The sequence below is a fragment of the Trichoplusia ni genome, chromosome 11 (genome assembly GCF_003590095.1).
Source record: "Trichoplusia ni isolate ovarian cell line Hi5 chromosome 11, tn1, whole genome shotgun sequence".
Lineage (NCBI taxonomy): Eukaryota > Metazoa > Arthropoda > Insecta > Lepidoptera > Noctuidae > Trichoplusia > Trichoplusia ni.
This window is the reverse complement of record NC_039488.1, coordinates 6,183,506-6,203,597: the sequence shown is the minus strand read 5'-3', so window position 1 is coordinate 6,203,597 and position 20,092 is coordinate 6,183,506. Positions and strand designations below refer to the sequence as shown.

Below are 20,092 nucleotides of genomic sequence, written 5' to 3'. Positions count from 1 at the left end.
TTGTTAGTTCCGTTTACGAAGATAGTAACAATAAACATGAGTCATTTGTAAAGTAAGATTGTTTGGAATTTTACAGGCCGTCCAGGGAAATAAAATAAAAGTTGATGAATTTGACGTTCACCGTCAATATGTAGTTTGAATAACAAATCAAAACATTCAAGAATTTTTCAAAATTTTCTGTATTCATAATTGATTAATTTTGGTACTTAAATTTAATGAAAATGGAAGAGTTTGCCCATCCTGAAATTTTGCAAAACTCGAGAAATGAAAAAGAGGAGAAAACTGAGAAAATTTCTTACACCGGCCGAACGAATTGCGGAATATGTTGTAAGTAGTTAACCCCAAGCCATATAATACCGTATGTAGTCGTTGCTTGTCGGACAGAACCCGTGATCTGATAGTGGCGATTAACATTACCCTTTTTGGGACACTTATTTGCAAATTATATTTATTATATCCTATGTGTATGCACAGACAGACAAATGGACGAATACTTTTTTTATCCTAAACTTAGGTTTTGTATGGTTCACCCAAGTGCTCTGAAGTATGTGGGAATATTTAAGAAGCCCCAAGCCTCGATAAAACCTATATTTACTCTCATCATCTTCCAGGTATCTGCCGCATGCCTCCAGTCCATTCGAAGTTCTACTACGGGCATGTTTTCTGTACTGATTGCTTCTACAAGTACATCTACTCGCCAACCAAGACTGACTGCTCTGGTGACGTGACTAAGAAGGAAGTCCGAGAGGAAAATGCAGTACAAGAGACGCCTAAATAAACAGCTTTATATAATAAGTGGGTAAACTGTCTTCGTACTTGTAAAACTCAGGCCGTTTTTGTTTGGTAACGCAAAAATGTAATAAAAATGTGTGTTTTTGGAAACCGTTTCATGTTGGTTTATTTTTCTGTAAGACCAAGCTTTTATCTGTAAGGTGTTATGTGGTACTTTGCCAGGCATATGGCTCTGAAGCAGCTACTCTTCGTACTATATGGAAACCCGTTGTTTCCGGGAGTGAATGAGTATCACTTTGGTTAAACACCTCCAGTCCTGATTGCTTGGGATAGCCATAATTTTGCAAGTACTATAACCCTACGACAGTGCGGCCAAGACTTCACACCAGCACAATTTAGTCACGAAACAAGCTTCTTTCGTTTGTGAAAGGTCCTCAAAAATCAAGGTGCAACCCTTATGTAAAGAGTATGCTGTTGCCAGACCTTCTTAGAGTAGGGGTATAATAATATCGTCATACAGCCATAGCAGCTGCTGCTCGCGGGCCTGCTGGCGACAAATCGAAAAGTTCCCACGGGATCATAACATCGGGATGCTGTCCTATGTGTTATACTAGGATAAACTACCTACAAGTTTCGTCTAAATCCGTTGTGGTTTTTACGTGAAAGAAACTACGACATTCGTACTAACAATCACGTTAGAATGTTTCCTTAACTCTAAGAAGGTTCTAAGTTTTTTGTGACCTAAATCTGGAAGTAACTATAAATCAAACCACAAAATAAGATTGACACCACATTTTTATTCATAAATCTCTCCGCAACAAACTTCTTTTTGCAAATAATCACTGTTTACATAAATAGGACCGCACTGCCACAAACACTTAGGACAATCTAGCTGCGTTCTACACAGCTTGGGGTCTTGCAGGTCGACCCATCCACAATACGACGGTTCGTAACCAGAGACCATCGAAAATTTATCAATATCATTGAAGTTATCGAAGTTTTTCCATTTTTTCATGCGTTTTTCGGGTTCGCTTAAACCTCTCCCGTGTAGATATTTTGTCAGCTTTGCGATTTTTTCTGCTGCAGACACGTTAAAATTTTCCACGTTTGCTGATTCGTCGATGGCGTTACACGACTCCGGTACGTCGGAGACCTCGGTCCGGTTCTCGAAGGAAAGGTCCCAGGTCCCGAAAGACTCGTCCCCGATTGATACGGCCGGTGTTGCAGCTGTGAAAATTTTTCATATTCAACTCTTACGCACCTACAAAAGGGGTTAAAGGTTATGAGTTGAAATTACAATCTTAGGACAGCACTGCATTCGATTTTCTACTAGGTTTTTAAGGTACCTACTTTGTAGTCTATTTTCCCGTTCGTCTTCGTTTAGAGGTTGGACTGCACCGCGGTGCATTAGGCCTACAACAGATAAAATTGATTCAAGCCATTGGCTGATCTATGACTCCGCAGACGTGGAAGGGTTACGATTGAAGAGGCTTCAATCGTAACCCTTCCGGCAAGTATCGTCGCAGTAAACTTTGACCCAAGAGCTTTCGACTCTTAGAGCCAAGTCCTATAAGAAAGGGGGAGGCTAAGAACACAGTGCCGATCAAAAGAATTTTTCTCTGGTAAAGGAGGTACTTTGGCGCTGATTCTGTTTTCCACTCAATCAAAATCAAAACCTTGCTTTGTCTTCCTAACATTCGTCAGAAAAAGCTTGCGATATATTAATTCTTTCAATTTACATTCAGATAAGTCTATTACCAAAAAATCCAGTTCCTATTCAATTTATTCGCTTTAACTTGTCTTCTGAGCCAAGTTTTTGATTGGCGAGTTCGTGTTCAACAGAATCAGGGCCACGGGACAAAACTTACATTTTTTAGGTTCGTTATTCTGAAACCAGTCTTGTGGGCCGGTACCACATCGACAGAACGGCGGCTGGTGGCCTTGCATCATGAAAATAAACGGGGCACTCTCCTTATTGCCAGCGAGAAACTCCCTCATGTTTTCGGCAAACTGACTGTTGTTCTGCCACTGCTCGAAGCAGTTCTTGAAGAAGTCTGATGGGTTATCCTTACTGTGGTTTAGCACGTGCTTGTGGAAGCAGTCTTCGCAGAACACCTGCCCGTAGTAGATCTTCAGGTTGTCGGTCGGTATCGCGTGACAGAAGTCTGTAAATTGCGTCTTATTATAGATGGGTTTATAAATGTTTGAACCTAAGTATTTACTTAATTCAGCATTTTTAAATGCTGGTAGAAGTCACATGGAATAAAAAGAATATATTTACACTATCCAAATGAAAACCGAATAGTTTCCAAAAAACAGTGCCACTTCAAAGACATTCTAGGCCAAGCCAAATTAGGAAAGAAATAACTAGAAAAGAAATAATAAGTCCTATTTCTGCTTTCAAGTTACATTCCCAAAATTATCTCGTGTGTCCGATGTTTAACTTATAAACTAGGTAGTACACAAATTGGTCTTTTATTGACAGTAACATAGCTCAAACACCAAATTCGTGTTATCCCCGAAGGGAAAACCCTTTGCAAGTTGTCAAGTCTCGATTATCAGACTCCTTAACCTAAAAACTCTTATGTAATATCCTTTCTTCCTTAGTAAAAGGTAGTTACTCACAGCACTTAGCACATTGTGGATGGAAGCTCTGGCCTCCTATCTCTACCTTGGTGGTGTCTTCTACGCACTGGAGGCAGCGCGCGCATATGCAACGCTTAGGCAGCTCTTCCGGAGGCGGTCTCTCTGACTTTTCATCTAGGAATTTAAAGTAAATTTGGTATTCCAGTTGATATAGGCAGATACCAATATAACTAGAGGAGAAGGCTAGGTAAAAAATGAGAACTAATCTCCATTTTTGGAAGCCAGCAACAAAGCTTTGGCTCTTTTTCGAGAGGCCTAGAGGCTGAAGCTGGCTATGCAATTGTTTTATAAGTATTTTCAACAGTGTCCCACAAGCTCGGCAAAGAGTACAAATTATGTTTTCAAAATTGATTGGCCGGTAATTTGACTGAAGTTATACAAAACTTTAAATCACGCAGCAGACACACAGTCAGGGTACAACTATTAGAGAAGAATCACTTCGATATCGAAAACCTTCAAATGAAGCACATGAAAAGATCCTTCCACTTCAAATGCCTTACAGCTTTTCACGGTAAGTTAGTGTTGGAGATTCACCTTGACTTTTTGTTTCACTATTAGGATTAGTAGCCTCCTGCGGCTTGCCCCCCGGCGCCCACTGCATCCACCAGCTGTTCGAGTGGATGCGAGGGCTCTCGCCCCTAAACCGTGACAGCACGTGCGTCTTGAAGCATTCGTTGCAAAACACGTGCCCGTAAAACATTTTCAATGATGGTGGAATCGTTCGGCAAACGCCTGGGGAACAACAAAAAATCATCAACAGAAGGACATAACTTATTAGAGTTAAGGACCGTTAGGTTCGTCCTGGATCCAAGGTTTCTATAAATTAGGATGTTGGTACTCTTGAGTCTTGGGTAAGACTTTCGAAATAAGTGTAAACGTCACCAATTGAAGTGGATCGTTTGAAAGTAGCCCTTCTATGGAATCAAGATCTTCAATAACGAGGATAGATTGAGAAGAAGATACTTGGGCCTTATTGGAGGTCAAAAACTAGCTAGAGTACCTACAAGCAAAAATATTCATCGTCACTGTCGCATAAGTGCAGGTTCTTAAATGTCTCAACTACCCTAAAGTGACCTGAATGAGAGAATTTTTCCCTGTTCCTGGCCCTCTATTTATATTCCGGGTATCATAAACGGCAGTTAATTAACGAATTCACACATTTAAAATCTAATTGATTAGGAATACTTACAACACATGCTGCATACCCTGTGAAAACTCTGGCCTTCAATATCTACTCTATCCTCTGAGTCAACAGGGAGAAAACATCTTGCACAGAAGCATTTCTTCGGCGGCTCCTCTGTCTTATCCATATTTGTTGTAAATTAGGCTTACGTTCAAATTTTGTTATATTAAAAAAAATACTTAAATTGTTAACAATATGTTAAAGAATCAGCAATTTTATTCCATGGCAGTTGGATGGAAGGTGGAAAATGATTTTATAATAAAAGAAAATCGAATGCTGGCAGAAAAGAACAATCGCTTTTGAAATTTAAGTTTTTCTTTCGTGACGGTACCAATTTTCTTGGTATAGTTAAAACCGTTTTGGTTTTTGACATTAAATAGATTTAAGGCAAAAATATCGTTAATGGATGAAAAGTTTTAAACAAACAATCATTAATTCTGTTGTAAAAGAAAGATAAAGTTAGCTAACGTTAAAATATTTTGGTAAGTTAAAATAATTTTACAAAATATTCATAGATGTCGCTACGATAAACGAAAAATAACAAGCAAATTCCATCACTACTAAAGACGAATCTCGATTGTATCGTAAGGAACGTAGCGCGTCACTACTGTGTTGCATATGTGTGGTGTACAAAGTTGTTTGTGTTATCTATCATGTTTTTATCAAAAAAGTGATGTTTGTGAACTTGTATGGGAATAAATCTACGCGTATTTAGTGGTAAAGTAGATCTATTATCTTATCTTTATCATAAAGTTTGATTGGTTGCTAGTTTGTAAGAGTTAGCTTAGGTTATGACGAACATTGACCGTTGAGTGTAACAGCTCATGTTTTTACATTTTTATGATTGAAAAACGAACGTTTGAATGCGGATGAGGTTGTTAAACGATAAATCACCCACACACTCACCGCAATAACTACTTGTATAGTACTTATACGCTTTATTTTAGTAAATATATTAGTTTGAAAAGCGCTATTCAGTTGTCAATTGTGTGAAGAGTTTAACTTTTTTCTACAACGAGATGACCCCGATGTTTACTGTTGGGGCCTTTGGTTTTTGCGGTGCTAACTGTAATGCCAATAACATTGCGAAGAAAAAATATCTTTCGTAAACTTTTTAGTTTTTGGCAGTATATTTTTTTCTCGAGTGCAGTTTATAGACAGATAATAAATAAACAACTGTGAGACAAGCGACCGACATTTAAATGTCAATAAAAATATATATTGGTGATAATAATTTATTTCTTTAACGTCTCCATTTGTAATTAAAGGATTTGTGAGTCAGTACAAATTATCTGAGGAATTGACACACTTATGATATAAAAAACTCAAAAGAAAAACGATTATCAGTGTGGTTAAGTGATTTTTTAAGGAGACAGTTTAGTTCACAATTGACCTTATTTTAAAAAAGTGTTGTTGTGTAGTGTTTTTAATATAAAACAATGCATCAAAGTAGCAGAAGCAGGAGAAATACGTAAGATATCATGTGGTATTATGTTATAACATAAATTGAATACAATTTAAAGCCATAAAATCTGGCAAAATTTTAGTGTTAACTTTTCGTGAGCCAAATAATAAACATGTCAATGGAGCAAGTATTTTGCCATTTTAATCAATCAGTTTCATTGTTATTTTAAAGAACTTCTAGTGGGTGTTACAATTCGAACTTCTATCAATGTAAATCATACTATTCAAATATCTAAACTCTGTCTTTAATCTCACTTGTTGCTTTGTTTTTGTTTATTAAAAAGGTATTAATTAAAGAAAACTCACCACAACAGACATCAGAAGCCATAGACCGGAGAAAGTTTAATAATGGGCTGTGCCTGGCAGAGTGACATTTATAGCTTAAAAAAAAAAGTAAAAAAATGCTAAAGTTGGAGGCAAACTGATTCCATGTATGAATCATAATATATTATGATGATATCTTGTAGCGTAGAACATTGTAATTTATTTTTATTCAGCCCACTGTGTCCCACTGCTGGGCAAGGCCTCCAAAGCCATTCACGATTCCATATTCTGAGTCACATTTTGCCAGGTACATACAAAATTAAATAACCTAGGTTTAAATCTAAATACCTGAAAAAGGCATTGTCATTAACCCAAGACTTATTTTAAAATCACAATTTTTATTGTGATGTTGTCTTAAAATCGAATCATACTATTCTGGTATCATACCCTATTTATAGATAATCTATTGATATAGCTTTTTAAAATCAGATTCTATATTTAGTTAAAAATATAATATGTTTATTTTCTTATCAGTGTAAGAAACCATTTATTTTGTTGACATGATGTGGGTATAGTTGGCAAAAAAAAATTCAAGTATTTTGCTCAATCCTGTCTTAAAAAAAATTCCTTAAGTTTTTTAATTTTTCTGCCCAAAAAGATCGAATATTATAGTTCAACTGACTACAAAGGTGGAGGTTCTTTATTTTTCTGTAATTTATGTTTTTACTATTTAATAATGGATTCTATGATGATTAGTAAGATATAATCTTATAGTTACTAATTTGATTTTTGCCGGTACTGTTACTGATAACTTAAACTTTATTAAAATGTTGTTGTTTTTTTGTTACAGAATGGTTCATCGTCTGGATGTTAAAAAAAGAAAAATGTCCCGCCATGAGAAAGCGAAAAGTGGCTTTGTAAGTTTATTATGTACTTTACTTATATTATAGATTCTTAGATGAAGATAGGGTTGCTTGATCGTCAAACCTTCACATATACTCAGTATACGCCTGAAAACTACTGTTATAATGATTATTTCTCCCAATCATGTTGAAATGAAATGAAAAAAAATCAAATGCCAATAATTTTGACAACCAGTACATCATTTATTTTGACTATGGTGGAAAAGAAATAGCTTATTTTTTCGGTGATGGGATTTAAAATGTATTAGGTAATTTTTGTCATAAAAACTTATTACGTGACTTTAAAATTGCATGCCTAACTCGGAAATCGCAAAAAGAGTGTAATAAAATAGTTAGTTAGAAAGAAAGAAAAAGTGTTTTATTGCGAACTGAACGCATACATAACACAACACACGGAAATATTTCCTTAATTAAATAATTACCTATAGCGATGAAAATCCTATATTCCAGAATAGAAATACGTGAAATGAAAAAGATTAAAAAAAAAAAGAAAAAATTATATGTGTATAAAAATCAAACATGAGGGAGTAGTATTAGCAACTTGTTTATGTAAAGAAAGTTTATGCTTATTATCAAATAATAGAAACTAAGGCAAGTATGTTCAGTGTGTAGTATGCTTTGATCTGCCATGGTATTTAGGACTGTAATGGGTCATAATAAAAACTAAGAAAGAGCTATCAAGCTTAGTTCCAACTAGTGTCACTACACGAATTGGCGCCAGTGTCGGGTTCCTGATTAAAATAGTAACAGATTCCGCTGGGAATAAGTGTATGTCCACAGCTTAGGAAAAGGCTAGGCAGACGTAAATTTTGTAAAGTTAGCTGGTTTGGAAAAATGTAATAGATTTATGAAATAAAGATAGTTATATTCGAGCGTGCTAATGTCTTGTTCACGCTCAACACGCCGTGACATTAATAGATAAAGGATACTTGTACGGTCTGCAAAAGAATATACAATACTTTACAAAAAACCAGTCTTAATAATATGTACATTTGCTATTTTCGCCTGCCGAGCAGCAATTGGATAGGATAATTGCAATATTTTTTTATTTCCGATTTAATTTAAAGTACTTAGGAAAATCAAACAAAATGTAGTTATTTGTTCACCTTTTATTTACCTGTTATTGGTAGGTATTTATTCTATTTTATTTTATGATTTAACTACATGCATGATTCATGTTACTGAATCAATTGTGGACATAGACCCGTTTAAACTTTACAAACTGTTGATTTAATTAACTAGTTTCGTTTGAACTAGTTTATATTAGTTGATAGTTCATGTAGGTGTGTTTATAGCATTGCGTGTTAACGTCTCGTTAAGGCACGCCTCTATACTATTACGTGCAGATAAAGGATAATGGTATGGTCTGCAAAAGAGTAAAAAAAAGATAGATTGTTTTTAAAAAAGGTTTTTCGTTTTCCGGTCTTATAAGTGGACTTTGAGGTCTGTTTTTTTTGTAAATATACTTAATTTTTTTACACACGAAGAAGTTGAAAAAGAAAGTGTTATTTCTTGAGAAATCTCTACCATCATCCCGGTTATTGGAGAAGTAAGTTTTGTAGTACGAATTTCTTATAAGTATGTAATGTTTTTTTATGTAATAATTAGGGCTGACAATGCTAGATGCTATTTTACAAAAAAAAACCCTTGGACTTTTTAACTAAGCTCTTAAAAATCTCAATAAGAACAGTTCATTCCATGTAAAAAGCATACAATGCGATACTAGAAAATTAACATAACTACACAATATCAATAATATCCTACATATGACCACCTCCGTGGTCGAGTGGCGTACGCACCGGTTTCAAGGTGTCGCTAGCTCTGAGGTCCCGGGTTCGATCCCCGGTCGAGTCAATGTAAAAATTCACATTTCTACATTGTCTCGGGTCTGGGTGTTTGTGGTACCTTCGTTGTATCTGAATTCCATAACACAAGTGCTTCAGCAACTTACTTTGGGTTCAGAACAATGTATGTGATGTTGTCCACATTTATTTATTTATTATTTATTTATATCTACTAAAAACAACCATCAAATCTCACTCCTAAAACTATAATCCACATCACAACATCACTATAAAAATAGAAAACAAATATTAACTTTGTCTGCTGTCCGTACATACGTCGCGATAACTGGCGATTTACGACAGTTTTTCTTTTCAGTTGCTAAACAGACTTCCTTCAGTGTACTTGTCAATTTTCAGTTTAAACACGGCATACAATATCTTAACTATAAAAAATGTTATAAAGAAGTCAAGTTTGTGATTTTTGTCTCAAGAGCTAGTGAACTAAGGACCAAGTGATTTTAGATTTTTTTTTACTTCTAGAAACTTTAATTGTGATAGACATAGACTATAATGTACAATAGGCATTTATTTAGTTTGACGATAAAAGTGTGATTTTAAAGGTTCTTGTTGTTTGTCAAGGTTTTGCTATTTGTATTTGGATTTAAGTATAGCCTTGGACGGTTTGTTACGTCGCGTAGGAACTATATTATAAACTCGGGGGAAACCTTATAACAATTCTCTGACAAAAAAACTGAGTTTTTGTTATAATAATACAATTCTCTTTGCTATATCTTGGACCTTAGGCCGTCTATGTCTGGTTTTCCAGAAACAGGAAGAAAAATCTAATTCCGTTTAGCTACCCTGCGAAATCCATGTCTGTTCTTCCAGAAACAGGGATAACCCCTTTTCCCCTGGCGGACACCAAATCTCGATAAGGATAACAGTTTTCAGGAATGGACTGCATGTTAAAGGCTAATTTTCTTTCCTTGAAGTTACCCCGTGAATTAAAAGAATAAAATATTCCCTTAATGACCTACAGCGATGAAAATCCTATTTTCCATATAAACTGGAAACCCATGTCAGTTACCACGTTTGTACTGTTGTGGTCAATGAGTGCGTGATTTCGGATTCCAATTATTGAATTATTGGAACCCAGTTTTCTTCACGACGTTTTTCATCTACCGTTTGACAGTCATGTCTTGGATTATTAAAAAAGCAAACATCACGTTCGAAGTGTTATTTGCCAATACTTAAAACACAATTCCTGGACATATAACATTGTAATCCCAAATAGTCAATTTTTAATCTATGAAAACAATATTCCTTTTCGTCAAGTGACGTGACTTTGACTTGAACCTTCAATACACTTGACCTATTCATTTACCGCTTGGAGAAATTTTCCTCGTCTACAAATCCTGGCCCGCCTATGTTATGCCGTCCATAGCAACTCCTAAGCTTCTAGAGGTTGAAATATTAATACGAAGCCGTGTGCAGCTGTTCATGTCAAGGTCATTATTACTAGGTGAGCTATTTGCCCATGTGTAAGAAGACACGTTTCATTTTTCTTCGAAATGAAATTGTTCAATATGAAAATAGGACAGACTTTCAGATGCCAGACTTTCATATGTAAGGCTAGCATGTAGTTTCCTTCTTCTCTTTACTAATTTTGATTAATTGGGCATAGGGTTTCAAGTGCGTTAATTGTTTCCGGAAACGGGACACCGCTTTGATGACATTGGACACATTATTGTACATAGATCCAGGCTTACAGTTGGTGCTAAAATGAGCAAAGGTTTGCCTGCTTTGCGTTTGTTAAGTGCAAGTTAAAAAGAATATTTCGTTTAGTCCAGAAAATGAACGGCATTGGTATATATGTTTTGCAGACTGTGACTCATTCCACGCCCCCTAAAACCTTGGAAAGGCAATAGGGATAACTTAGGACGTGATTGATTATGTTAGGGGAAAACTTTCCTTTAAGCCTTTCAACCCCTTTGCAAATAGTATTTACAATAAGCTCGTTAACAAAGTCCTTGAAATTGGCTTTTATGAAATTACTAGTCTGCAAATGTTCCACTGCATGAGAAAGACTACTTCAATGTTCTCTACATTGAAGTAGTGTTTCTCATAAGCAAACAATTTCTAATAGACGGCTGTCTATAACAAATGAAAGAAAAATCGTTTAGTAACTTTTCAGAAAATTAGTCCTCGTCTATCACTGTAAAAGGTTTCATTGACTTGGACTATTAGCTGCTAGTTCTTATCACGAGAAGTCTAAGATTATTAGTAGAATTTAAAAAAAAACTAGCCTGTGCTGAATATGTAGGATTTGATATTTTTTTGTTGTTTTTATATATTTGCTATACATCTTTTGCCTAGTCTTTTTTCTAAGCTATATTGCAGTCGTCTTCCAGTCTCACCGTGTTAGACAAACCGTATTTTACAGACTGTCTATCTGTCTGACCTCCACAAACCATTTTCCTGGTTGACGTGTATAATATAATAATAATAGTGTAAGCCTAAATACGTGCCACTGCTAGGCGCAGGTTTCTTCTCGTATCCTTATAGGTATAATTGTGGTATTAGAGATGTCTTCAAAAATTAAAAAAGACATTTCTCCTCCAACTTCCAAAAAATTGCATTGGTACTTTGCCTGCGTTGGGTCTGAACCTGCACCTTATACAAATCCATGCATAGAACCGCAAAGCCACCACGACAGATTGATAAGTATAAAAATATATTTAAACGCGTACTTTTATGTCCATATTATTATAGTTTTACCTCTTCAAGGTGGCATAGTACTGATAAGCATGGAATTCCATTACACAAAGCTGTTACGTCACCCCAGCTGTAGGAATATGGAAACTGTCATGGCGGACGTCGACTGTCAAGGCCACGGTTCCAATTACTATAAGTCAAATATTTGGTTGAGTTTTTTGATTCGGTGAGTTTTCTCTCTGAACATTTTATTATTTCGTTTGATGTTTTTAATTGAATTTTTTCATTTGGTTTCTTGTATGTCTCAAAATTACGTGTCTTTTTGGATTTTATGTTGCTTTCTTAGGGTTCTGTACCCAAAGGGTTTAAATGGAACCCTCCTTCTTAGGTACCACTGTTTGACCGTCAGTCCGTCCCTCTGTAACGGTCAAGCTGTATCTCATGAACCGTGATAGCTAGACAGTTGAGGAATTTATCGCACATGGTGTATTTCGACTTCTTTAGCCTTTGACGGGATATTGACGGCTTATTCTTCGTCATTTATTTTGTTCGTTAGTTGTCTACAATACATCTGATCAACAGATCCTGATAGTCAATTAACAAGCGCTGACGCTCATTGATCACTCAAAGAAATTACTTTGAATACCTATTAGTCATAAATTTCATCGAAAACGCTTTTCAAATTGTTTCTTATCGACTGGCTTTGGACCTAAATTTTAATGTATAATTTGTCCAAACGTTGGAAAACACATTGTGTAAAAGACGACATGGCTGCAAAGAGTGTTTCTTGTGAGGTGACTTCAGATAGAAAGGTATGGAAGAAGAAGACATTTTCCTCTGACTCTGGCTCTGGCTTACCGTTTGATCAAATATATAGTATTGCAGATAAAAGATTTTAGATTTTAGACAAAGATAGAAGAAACTCGCATCTCTTATCGAAGAGTATTATTAATTTGAAGTTGAATTTACTGTATAGTTAAAACGAAAACGAGAAACAGGTGTGACTTTATACGTTAACGCATGACCAAGCCTTAACAACCTCAATTGCGTAGTAAGTTCAAATAGGATAGGCTTTCCAGTAATTTAGACTAATTAAAAAGCCTTCTAAATCTATTGCTTGACTGTTTTATAGTAACTGGTATTTTCATGATTTATTTAAGTGAAAAGGCAGGTTAATTAACTTGGTTGATACATAAAAAGTAGAAATGTATTCAAGAATTAAAATAATATGAGCTTTGCCGGAAGAAAAGCGTAAAGAAATATATGTCTTTATATGTCCCTGTTTTCCAAGGCAGAAAGTTGAGTTCTATTATGAGATTAAATACATACCTTGATTTTCATCTTGTACTGTCTCCCGACTGGAAGAAGGCCTCTCTTTTTTTCTGTATCCGTTTTTCGTCTGCAGACTTCTTTTTTTGCCGTTCTTTTTCGAATCCAGTTCGTTCCTCCATCAGAACAAAAAAAAGATGTTTCAATTTAAGAAAATATTAATCGGTTGTCTAGTTCTCATTATACAAGCTTTGCTTAGGTTGAGGCTAGATTGCGTTGCGTTAAAGTAGCGTAATATTATTTTGAATCAAATTAAACATCACTTACCTCATTTTAAAAACAATTTTTCCACAACTAAATAACTTAATAAGTATTAGTTTGTTTATAAAACAAATGAACTGATGTTAGGCAATAAACTGTACATCTTCCGTGTAACCAGTGTATAATGGTAATCGGTTAATTATGAGAGTAAGTCGATGACGCTTCAATTATGTCATAAGATGCTCACGATCTGGTCGTAACGCGTATGAGTTTTGATAAGGGCTTGTTCACAGAGTAAACTGATATAAACAATCAAAAAAGGGCTAACTTAAAATGAGTAAGGACTTTCTGGAGATGAAGTGGCTTTGAGTTGTCTTTGGCACTTCCTGGCCATGATGAAAGGTCATCATAGGTTGGTCTTCGTAGAGCTGGAATTTCGTTAGAGGTTAGATCGATCGCCAGAGTATTGAAATGTTCAGTTGCATCCTTGATACTTGAAGCTAGTCCTCAACGTATTAGACAATATACTGATTGAAAGGTTTTGGACCTTGGGGGGATAGAAAAGCTAGTTTTTAAATTAATGACTTATTGAATTTGTCCAAATCAAAGAGTTACGTAACTTAAAACAGTGTCTTTCATATATTTGACCCATTTTTATTATCATTACTGCTTCTAGATCAATGTAAATCTTCTACAAATGCAAGCACTCCATGCAAGCATTGAGTATGAATATTACCGAGATCTTCTAGTCGTAATTTCGATTCGATGGAAAAAAAGATGGCCGCATCCTATCTCGCCGTGAAGTACTCTTTACAAACGCAGCTATTTACAAAACAAAAGACCTAAATAATGGTCTTGATCTAAACGTTACGCAATGTCCAGTCATACCGGAGATTTTGTTAGTAAATAATCTAGATTCATCCAAAATCTAGTGTGAAATGGTTTGTGAGCCGGACGGTGGTGTGTAGTGTTTTTGAACAGACTTTTTTTGGACTTTTCTTATATACTTTGTGACGTGAATTGACCTGGTGATAATTGGATACAAAGCTCTTTACGTTATTTGTCTTTGTTTTCTTGTAAGCCAATTCAAAGAAATTTCTCCGTTGCTTTAACATTTTCAAGTATTATGTCATCCTATTATGAGTGATGTCAGTTAATATCTGAAATTTTCTAAGAGTCTAAATTAACTAGAGTTTTAGAATATTTTGAATATACAGCAACAAAATTGATTCTTTCCATAATTCTCGACCACACCCACTTATCTTCAAATACAATTTTAAGCTTTAAGAAACTATTGCAGAACTACATAGGTACTTGTAAGCAAGCAAAGGCAATACTGGCTAATATATCCAGCCAATAAGTGAAATCCAAAATGGTATAAACAATTTCCCATCCTAATTCGTTAAGATTTATTTATAGATTTTCTCTAAGCACGCTATCCTCCAGATTAATGATATATTCCAAAAATTCAAAACCCCAAATTGCCACATTAGCAACAATCGCAACTCCTCCAAATTCTTACTTAATAATCATACTTACTAGAATTAAACAACTTATTAACACTTGTATATCTACGTTTGTCGCTATCTTATCACTTGATACAACAATATCATTGTCTGCTCCATTTTGTTTCATTTTTTTGCCAGCTACGCCTGTTTTTGTTGTTGGTCCACTCGGATTTTTAAAACCAAGTGTATTGGTACTAGTAACTGGACTTACCCATGGATTTCTATAAGTGGTTCCTGATTTGTGTACCAGTGTTTTAGATGTAATATTTGTTACGTTGATAAGTGATATAGCTAATTATAATTAATCATGTCGTGTTAATATAATCGGAAGTATCCGGTGAGATTGGATGCGCTATTTGCCTAAGTTTAGTAAAGGTTAGAATTCGTTTGTGTATTTTATTATCTTGATATATTATATCAAATCTCTCCTATTGTGATGTTGTTTAGTTTTCTATTCTTAGTTATTTACTATTCCATTGTCGGTGCCATCATCTTGATTCCAATGCAATGTTCGGAATTGTTTATGTCGGTTGCGGTTTCGGAATTTGATGGATTGTTATATCTTCAATCTTCATATATATAGTTCCATCAAATTTCCTATCCAAGAGCCGTCAATATAAATTATTATTACTGACATCAGAAATGTCCCCAAAGAAAGTTTCTACCCTTTATAAGTGGCATGTGGCATTCTAAGGTGCATTTGTTTGATGAGTAAGCCTTTAAACCTGTTCCATATATTACTTTATCTAAAGATAGTATTATCGGCTGCCTGATTATATTATTATTGTTTTGTTTTCTTCTGTTAGAAATACTTCCTTCACTTCAATTAAAAGCGAACTATAGAAATACTAGAAAGCAAAACGTACGTTCATAGTTCTATTCCTTATTCTGTTAACCGAAATGTTTTTGCGGTGCCTTCTGTTTTAGGTGAATCAGGGCAGTGTCCCTCTGACTTCCACAAGCTAGTATTATTGTATTTTGTCTGGCAACCTCCGGTATAATACCAAATATCTATATGGTGTCACCTGATCGTTCGACTTTTCCTATTTAAAATCCTCAGATGCCATCTGCATAGCTTATGTCAGTCATCATAATCATTAACGAGATATGTGTGGAAACTAAACTACACACGCCGGCACAATTAGGGGAACACTAAAAAAAGGTCGATTTTCTTTACAAAGGAAAGAAATACATATTTTTTTTAGTTACACAATTATTAGTTGCACTCAACCTAACAAAACTAAATGTTTTAGTAACTCACACAATATTTATTCTTGAAGAATTTAACAAAATTACAAATAAATAATATTGAACGATTTTTCGTTATGATTAAAATCTGCCAAAAACTTTAAAGTTCACCCATAAAAGAAAATTTTAATAGCGGGTATTGCCGCCACGGGCTCGAATTAAAGCCTGTATACGATTTCCCATGCTTTGGATAAGGTTGTCGATCAGTTCTTGGGGCAAGTTATTCCACTCTCCCACTAACGCCGATTTAAGTTCTTCCACATTGTTAGGGGCTGGATTTCTTTGTCGAACCTTTCTTCCCAGATAGTCCCACACATGTTCTATCGGGTTCATATCCGGTGATCTCGCTGGCCAGCCCATCTGCGTGATACCTACTTCATTAAGGTAGTCACTCACTATGCGTGCAGTGTGAGGCCGTGCGTTATCATGCATGAAAATGAAATTTTCACCAATAGATGGGGCAAAAGGCATGACATGGGGTTCTAACACTTCTGTAATGTACCGCTGTGCAGTTAGCGATCCATTACTGATGATCACTAGCTCCGTGCGGGCTCCCAAACATATGCCACCCCATACCATCACTGATCCTCCACCATACGACACAGTTCCAGTGAAATTGGCTTGGCGATAACGTTCCCCTCGATGTCTCCACATTCTTTCCCTCCCATCCACAAAATTTACACAAAATCGGCTCTCGTCACTAAACAAAACACGGCCCCACTCACTTGTCCAATCTCGATGCTCTCGAGCAAATGCCAATCTTGCTACACGATGAACTACCTCGAGTTTTGGAGCCTTTGCTGGCACGTAAGAGTTTAAACCAACTTCATTTAACCGTCTTCTAACAGTCCTTTCACTGACATTCACATTACGGACTTCTGCTAAACGATTTCGGGTCTGAACAGCTGTTTGACGACGATTTCGTAAAGTCTGCATGACCAAGAAACGGTCATCTAAGGCGCTAGTTGCCCGATTTCTGCCCTGCCCTCGTCTGCGCACGTACGATCCAGTCTCCCTATAACGTCGGACGACGCGATAAATCACCGATGTCGATACACCCAATGCGCGACTGACTGACCGATAGGTGTGCCCTTCCTCGATCATGGTTACAGCCCTGGCTGCGGAAGTTGCTGGTAAATCACTCATTTTGTATCGGAACAATGTGCACTATACAAATGTAAACAGTTAAATGACCTACAGTTCCCTTTAGCAGCATCCACTGAAGTTCTTATCAGAATGAGTAAAAAACGTTAAGTGAGCAAAATCTTAAAAAACCATAAATTCTTGTCAAAACACTTACAATAAGACTTGGGTGTACTTAAAGCAATCCGTTATGATGTTATTAACACTTAAACCAAAAGCACTCATAGAAATATCCTACAATGTTAGAAAAAATCGACCTTTTTTTTGTGTTCCCCTAATTGTGCCGGCGTGTGTATTTGATTGACAATGACACTGTATTTTATGTTATTATCTTCACTTTACTAATACGTTAATCCATTTTGAACATTTTCGTCAGAAACGACTATATCAATTCCTATTTCGTTTTAATTACTTCTGCTATCAAGTTTATGATTGAGAGGAAGGTTTATCAACAGCGTTTTGGTTCGATCGGTTTATAATTATGACTTTGAGATCGTATTGTTTTAATAAACATTCACACCTGTTGCTGGATTCTGAAACAGCATTCAGACATGTAGTGTAAGATTGAACGTAGTTGAACGTGTATTGAAAGATCAGCTGTGTTCGTTTTGCCTAAGAATTTGTTATAAAACCAATCACAAAGGCCAAGTTTAATATTTGCAAATCAATTCCCGATAAAGGTCTAATTATTCCTGTTCATTTCTCTAATACTGAAGTTTCTGCCTGAAATCTTAATTCATATGTAAATTCCTTTCCTTATAGTAACAATATGTACGATATAAAAGACGATATTGAACTAAATAACACCACAACCAGTGTTGGGAAGTGATGTGATAATAAGTGATGACATAGTGATGTAAAAAGTGAAGAAAAATGAGTGAACGTAACTACAATAGCCTGCCGCGGCTTAAACGCAAGGAGACATGGAGGAAAAAGGGGGTAAGATGTCCAGGAACTGTATTATGACTTGTTAGAACCATGATTATTATAGGAATAAGAATATGACTTAGAGAGTGTTTGAGTGAAACAGTCTTCTCTGTTCCTCAACTGTTATAGCCTCAACTTGAAGTGGGGGGGTAAGGGCTCTCAAGATTATGGACAAATGTTTGCTCAGCAAACCAGTTGTTAAGTTTTTGTTGAATATGTTCTGTGAGGTACAAATGGAACTGTGTTTTTTTCTGTCACTATGATCAAAGATTCAATAGGCAAGTGTGGAAATTTTAGACCTCAAAACAAATGCAAATAAAATTGGTTAACGCCTATCATGGTTCTAAAATGTCGTAATAAAGTTTGAATGTTTGTCTGTGTCGTGGTTTGCTTCTGTATTGTTCGATGTTCCTGTAAATATACCTCTATTGAGGGTCCTTTTATGATAATTATCGAAACGTTTGTCTTAGGGTTAAAAAAATCAGCTTTCTGATATAACTTTGTCTTTGGGGCTAGTTAAGATTTTGTAAGGCGAGTTTTTTTAGCAACAAGTCATTCAATCAGGAGCAGAATAGCGTTACATAGAGCATTCGCGACCGACACCCGTGACAGATACGGGATCACTTAGGCAGCAGAAGAAGTTCGGGGTGTTTGTAGTCACTGGAAGTCCGGAATCCGTATAGCCGCGTTTTCGGCGTGGGCTGCAACCTCGTGAACAAATCTGACATCATTATTCACAGACATAGATTTAAAGCTTTAGATTTTCTGTGAAATGTTTTTGAACATGCCTAATTTATAATAAAAAGAAATAAACGCAATTTTTTCATAAAATTTTCTCCATAAATCATTCAAACTTGAATAGAAGTATAAAAACAAACATAAATTTCAATGTTAATACTTTGGCACTGACCTACAGTGATTTCATTAAGTGATCTCATCGCTAAGTCGATAAGAACTTCGAGAAATCGCTTTAGATATGGCCAATGCGTTGGCGAGACGAAATACTGCGTTTGTAATAGGAAAATGCTATTGGATATTTAGCTTGTTCAAATTTTCGTGTGGTCTTTTTCTTTTGCTTAGATATTTTCTAACCCAATGGCATCATAAGGTTTATGTTTTTTTTTTGGAGATACTTTACGATACGGAAATTCCAAAAACGTCGCTGAATTACTGTTTTAGTGAGTATAAGTGACTGATCATTTCTGCCGGGACGAAATATATTCAAGTTTTAAATACACACTACAATTGTCGGTGGAACGGCTTCGAAAGGAGTCCCGGGTTGGCCTTTATTTTATGTCACTTTGCCAACCTTCCTAGACACCAAATTAGACTAAAGCTTCACACACCTTACAACGCAGCAATAATCAAAACAAATCGTGACCCACAAATCTAGCCATTAATTTCAGCCTAGTGTATCTGGATGATCAGTATTCTAGACATCTGTCGCGAAGGTCGTTGACGGGCGGACGGCATTCCGTGCAACTGTGTCAATTATTATTGTTACCCTTTTATGAGTCGTTATATGGGTTCCATATCTATGTTCGTATTCTAAGAATGGAGGTCTACCTGAGGTTCTATTACATAAGGACCGAGATGGCGCGTTACATGGGGTAGAGTGGCATCTCTCTTCCACTACGGTAATAGTTTTAATCAAGGAAGTGGTAATAGGCCTTTTTGAGTATGGTTCATTGTTTGTTTGGCTGAATTTGTTATAGATTGCATGAAGATTTGCAATTCATTGCCAAGCGCCGGCACCTAAATGCGGATTACGTAGGAATACGGTTTAGGTTTTGTTAGTAAGAGAGAACTTCTTTGGCTTTCAAGAAAAATGTAGTTTAATTTGAATAAATCCTTTTTCGTCGTATTGTCAATTGTTCGAAGAATGGTTTTTAGAGGTAATAAAGTTAAAATACCGGGTAAGTATCGCCCGTGAAACGCTTGGGTCGGCTATTCGATTATAAAAATTATTTGAAGTGTTCTCTATAAAAGTTTGAGAAGAAAATTGGATCTGGAAATACATAAAAA

At 35.9% G+C, this 20,092-nt stretch overlaps 2 protein-coding genes and 1 pseudogene across 4 annotated transcripts; 2 read left to right on the top strand and 1 right to left on the bottom strand.

The window, feature by feature from the left end:
* The first annotated feature begins 102 nt into the window (after nt 1–102).
* On the top strand, nt 103–888 carry LOC113498756. Its single transcript, XM_026878900.1, has 2 exons — nt 103–327; nt 612–888. Exons 1-2 carry the CDS (start codon nt 216–218, stop codon nt 776–778), a joined length of 279 nt encoding a protein of 92 aa, XP_026734701.1. The 5' UTR covers nt 103–215; the 3' UTR covers nt 779–888.
* A 985-nt stretch (nt 889–1,873) lies between these two features.
* LOC113498867 (cysteine and glycine-rich protein 1-like) lies at nt 1,874–5,010 on the bottom strand. 3 transcript variants are annotated; one of them, XM_026879019.1, is made up of 6 exons: nt 4,568–5,010; nt 3,913–4,110; nt 3,358–3,492; nt 2,601–2,897; nt 2,083–2,145; nt 1,874–1,993 (listed from the first exon to the last, which is right to left on the bottom strand). In XM_026879019.1, the coding sequence occupies exons 1-6, from the start codon at nt 4,686–4,688 to the stop codon at nt 1,986–1,988; spliced, it is 822 nt and encodes a 273-aa protein (XP_026734820.1). In that variant the 5' UTR covers nt 4,689–5,010; the 3' UTR covers nt 1,874–1,985. The 3 variants fall into 3 exon arrangements, with proteins under 3 accessions (XP_026734820.1, XP_026734821.1, XP_026734822.1); XM_026879021.1 differs by having other exon boundaries at nt 1,975–1,993; nt 2,805–2,897; nt 4,568–4,992; XM_026879020.1 differs by lacking the exon at nt 2,083–2,145 and having other exon boundaries at nt 4,568–5,004.
* Nucleotides 5,011–5,068: 58 nt separating this feature from the next.
* Nucleotides 5,069–20,092, top strand: part of LOC113498864 — a 256,390-nt pseudogene continuing 241,366 nt past the window's right edge.